Source organism: Perca flavescens, unplaced genomic scaffold (assembly GCF_004354835.1).
Source record: "Perca flavescens isolate YP-PL-M2 unplaced genomic scaffold, PFLA_1.0 EPR50_1.1_unplaced_scaf_133, whole genome shotgun sequence".
NCBI classification, from domain to species: Eukaryota; Metazoa; Chordata; class Actinopteri; order Perciformes; family Percidae; genus Perca; species Perca flavescens.
In genome coordinates, this window is record NW_021166552.1 from 1 (window position 1) to 5,000 (window position 5,000).

Consider the following 5,000-nt stretch of genomic DNA (forward strand, 5'->3'; position numbering starts at 1 on the left):
TGTGTCTGTCTCTTTGTGTGTGTGTGTGTGTGTGTGTGTCCTGCAGGTGCGGGTTCTGTTCTCTAAGGGCCCGTTCATCTCCATCTTCGCCAGTGACCCCCACATCATCATCAAGGCGATCAACCAGAACCTGAGCAGCGTGCTGCGCGACTCCAACATCAATGGCCACGACTACATGAGGAACATCGTGCACCTGCCCGTCTTCCTCAACAGCAGGGGGCTGTCGGGCGCCAGGAAGATGGCCGCCGCCGCCGCCGCCGCCACCGCCACCGTCGCCGTGGTGCCCGGCAACGCCAACGCCAACGGGGACGCCGCCAACGCCGACGGTAACCGCGCCGACGACGCGCGTGACTCTGTTATAAAAAAACAAAAAACAATGTGGTGACGTAACACACACAGAGAGAGAGAGGAGATGTTTTGGTATCATTTTAATGTCTGATGTCTGTCTGTCTGTCTGTCTCCCTGTCTCCCTCTCTGTCTGCCTGTCTGTTTCTCTCTCTGTCTGTCTGTCTCTCTGTCTGTCTGCCTGTCTGTCTGACTCCCTCTCTGTCTGTCTGTGACTCTATGTCTGTCTGACTGCCTGTCTCTCTCTGTCTGTTTCTCTCTCTGTCTGTCTGCCTGTCTGTCTGTCTCTCTCTGTCTGTCTCTCTCTTTCTGTTTGTCTGTCTCCCTCCCTGTCTCCCTCTCTGCCTGTCTGTCTGCAGGTTGGCATGAGGAGTTAGACAGGAAACTGTCTCAGCACAGTTTGGGAGAACTGACTAAGTTTGGCAGCAAGACGACGCTCAACCGCCGGGTGAGAGACAATCATCTGTTACATCATCTGTTACATCATCTGTTACATCATCTGTTACATCAGCTGTTACATCAGCTGTTACATCATCTGTTACATCATCTGTTACATCATCTGTTACATCAGCTGTTACATCAGCTGTTACATCATCTGTTACATCATATGTTACATCATCTGTTACATCAGCTGTTACATCAGCTGTTACATCATCTGTTACATCATCTGTTACATCAGCTGTTACATCATCTGTTACATCATCTGTTACATCAGCTGTTACATGTCAGCTGTTACATGTCAGCTGTTACACCAGCTGTTACATCAGCTGTTACATCAGCTGTTACATCAGCTGTTACACTCAGCTGTTACATGTCAGCTTATACATGTCAGCTGTTACATCAGCTGTTACATCAGCTGTTACATCAGCTGTTACATCAGCTGTTACATCAGCTGTTACACTCAGCTGTTACATGTCAGCTTATACATGTCAGCTGTTACATCAGCTGTTACATCAGCTGTTACATCAGCTGTTACATCAGCTGTTACATCAGCTGTTACACTCAGCGGTTACATCAGCTGTTACATCAGCTGTTACATCAGCTGTTACATCAGCTGTTACACTCAGCGGTTACATCAGCTGTTACATCCAGTATCTTCCTCTTTACTTCATATTTATGTCTGTGTGTGTGTGTGTGTCTCTCTCCGTGTGTGTGTGTGTGTGTGTTTGTGCGTCCGCGTGTGTGTGTGTTTCTGTGTGTGTGTGTGTTTGTTTCTGTGTGTGTGTGTGTGTGTTTCTGTGTGTGTGTGTGTTTCTGTGTGTGTGTGTTTCTGTGTTTCTGTGTGTGTGTGTGTGTGTTTCTGTGTTTCTGTGTGTGTGTGTGTTTCTGTGTTTCTGTGTGTGTGTGTGTTTCTGTGTGTGTGTGTGTGTGTGTGTTTCTGTGTTTTGTGTGTGTGTGTGTTTCTGTGTGTGTGTGTGTGTGTGTGTGTGTGTGTTTCTGTGTTTCTGTGTGTGTGTGTGTGTGTTTCTGTGTTTCTGTGTGTGTGTGTGTTTCTGTGTTTCTGTGTGTGTGTGTGTGTGTGTTTCTGTGTGTTTCTGTGTGTGTGTGTGTTTCTGTGTGTGTGTGTGTTTGTGTTTCTGTGTGTGTGTTTCTGTGTGTGTGTGTATGTAGGACACGCACCGGCGGCGCCAGGCCCAGCGCTCCGTTCCTCGCCAGATGTCCTTTGACCTCACCAAGCTGATGGTGGCCGAGGATTGGTTCAGCGACATCAGCCCTCAGACCATGAGGCGCCTGCTCAACATCGTGTCTGTCACGGGCCGCCTGCTGAGAGCCAATCAGATCGCCTTCAACTGGGACCGCCTGGCGTCCTGGATTAACCTCACCGAGCAGTGGCCCTACCGCACGTCCTGGCTCATCCTGTACCTGGAGGAGAGCGACGGCGTGCCCGAACACGCCGCGCTCAGGACCATCTACGAGAGGTCAGAGGTCACCCTGTTAACACTCACTACTAACTACACACTTCTCAGCTTCCTGCACTCGGAGATAGAGATGTTCCGATACTCCGATATAGGCTCCGATACTGCCTAAAACGCTGGTATCGGTATCGGGAAGTACTGGAGTTTATGCACCGATCAGATACCACGTAATAAAGCCCTGAAGAAAATCTACGTTAAAGTAGTTTATTTATGTTCTTTTTCTTTTATAACTGACTGTCAAACTGGAGAATAAAAGAAAGTTCTGGGGCATTCATTGTTTGGGTTTGGTTTGTTTCATGAAATAATTTCATCTAAAGATAGAAATAATATCATATCTATACAGAGATAGTAGTATACAGCTGTTATACATCATATCATCATACAGAGATAGTAGTATACAGCTGTTATACATCATATCATCATACAGAGATAGTAGTATACAGCTGTTATACATCATATCAGCAGAGATAGTAGTATACAGCTGTTATACATCATATCACATCATACAGAGATAGTAGTATACAGCTGTTAAAACATAATGAAGTATTTGACACTCTGGTATCGGATCGGTACTCGGTATCGGCCGATACGCAAGTTCAGGTATCGGAATCGGTATCGGGAAGCGGACGGACAGACACGCACACACACACACACACACACAGACTTTAAAAGTTTTCTGCCGTCTGATGAAGGTCCCTGGACTGACCCTGGTCTGGTTTCTTCTTCTTCTGTCCCCGTCAGGGTGGCCAAGAGCATCCCGACCACCAAGGACGTGGAGCCGCTGCTGGAGATCGACGCAGACGTTCGGGGGTTTGAGGTCTTCCTGTCCTCTCGGACCCCGGTCCTCACTGCCAGAGACATCCGCACCTTCCTGCCCTGCACCGTGAACCTGGACCCCAAACTCAGGGAGATCATAGCAGGTAATACTGTCTACCTGGACCCCCAAACTCAGGGAGATCATAGCAGGTAACACTGTCTACCTGGACCCCCAAACTCAGGGAGATCATAGCAGGTAATACTGTCTACCTGGACCCCCAAACTCAGGGAGATCATAGCAGGTAATACTGTCTATCTGGACCCCCAAACTCAGGGAGATCATAGCAGGTAATACTGTCTATCTGGACCCCCAAACTCAGGGAGATCATAGCAGGTAACACTGTCTACCTGGACCCCCAAACTCAGGGAGATCATAGCAGGTAATACTGTCTATCTGGACCCCCAAACTCAGGGAGATCATAGCAGGTAACACTGTCTACCTGGACCCCCAAACTCAGGGAGATCATAGCAGGTAATACTGTCTATCTGGACCCCCAAACTCAGGGGAGATCATAGCAGGTAATACTGTCTACCTGGACCCCCAAACTCAGGAGATCATAGCAGGTAATACTGTCTATCTGGACCCCCAAACTCAGGGAGATCATAGCAGGTAACACTGTCTACCTGGACCCCCAAACTCAGGGAGATCATAGCAGGTAATACTGTCTTCCTGGACCCCCAAACTCAGGGACAACATAGCAGGTAATACTGTCTACCTGGACCCCCAAACTCAGGGAGATCATAGCAGGTAATACTGTCTATCTGGACCCCCAAACTCATAGCAGGTAAAACTGTCTATCTGGACCCCCAAACTCTGGGAGATCATAGCAGGTAACACTGTCTACCTGGACCCCCAAACTCAGGAGAGATATAGCAGGTAATACTGTCTATCTGGACCCCCAAACTCAGGGAGATCATAGCAGGTAATACTGTCTACCTGGACCCCCAAACTCAGGGAGATCATAGCAGGTAATACTGTCTATCTGGACCCCCAAACTCAGGGAGATCATAGCAGGTAACACTGTCTACCTGGACCCCCAAACTCAGGGAGATCATAGCAGGTAATACTGTCTATCTGGACCCCCAAACTCAGGGAGATCATAGCAGGTAACACTGTCTACCTGGACCCCCAAACTCAGGAGATCATAGCAGGTAATACTGTCTATCTGGACCCCCAAACTCAGGGAGATCATAGCAGGTAATACTGTCTACCTGGACCCCCAAACTCAGGGAGATCATAGCAGGTAATACTGTCTATCTGGACCCCCAAACTCAGGGAGATCATAGCAGGTAACACTGTCTACCTGGACCCCCAAACTCAGGGAGATCATAGCAGGTAATACTGTCTTCCTGGACCCCCAAACTCAGGGACAACATAGCAGGTAATACTGTCTACCTGGACCCCCAAACTCAGGGAGATCATAGCAGGTAATACTGTCTATCTGGACCCCCAAACTCATAGCAGGTAAAACTGTCTATCTGGACCCCCAAACTCTGGGAGATCATAGCAGGTAACACTGTCTACCTGGACCCCCAAACTCAGGGAGATCATAGCAGGTAATACTGTCTTCCTGGACCCCCAAACTCAGGGACAACATAGCAGGTAACACTGTCTACCTGGACCCCCAAACTCAGGGAGATCATAGCAGGTAATACTGTCTACCTGGACCCCCAAACTCAGGGAGATCATAGCAGGTAACACTGTCTACCTGGACCCCCAAACTCAGGAGATCATAGCAGGTAATACTGTCTTCCTGGACCCCCAAACTCAGGGACAACATAGCAGGTAATACTGTCTACCTGGACCCCCAAACTCAGGGAGATCATAGCAGGTAATACTGTCTATCTGGACCCCCAAACTCAGGGAGATCATAGCAGGTAATACTGTCTATCTGGACCCCCAAACTCAGGGAGATCATAGCA

General features: G+C 48.6%; 1 protein-coding gene across 1 annotated transcript in view; it reads left to right on the forward strand.

Moving 5' to 3' along the window:
* Window positions 1–46: 46 nt before the first annotated feature.
* LOC114551531 (kinase D-interacting substrate of 220 kDa B) overlaps window positions 47–5,000 on the forward strand; it is a gene marked incomplete at both ends in the record, with an annotated part of 8,080 nt that continues 3,126 nt past the window's right edge. The window contains 4 exons of the mRNA XM_028572555.1: window positions 47–326; window positions 705–793; window positions 1,957–2,264; window positions 3,003–3,181. Coding sequence (XP_028428356.1) covers window positions 47–326; window positions 705–793; window positions 1,957–2,264; window positions 3,003–3,181 — 856 coding nt within the window. The remainder of the gene's footprint in view (window positions 327–704; window positions 794–1,956; window positions 2,265–3,002; window positions 3,182–5,000) is intronic.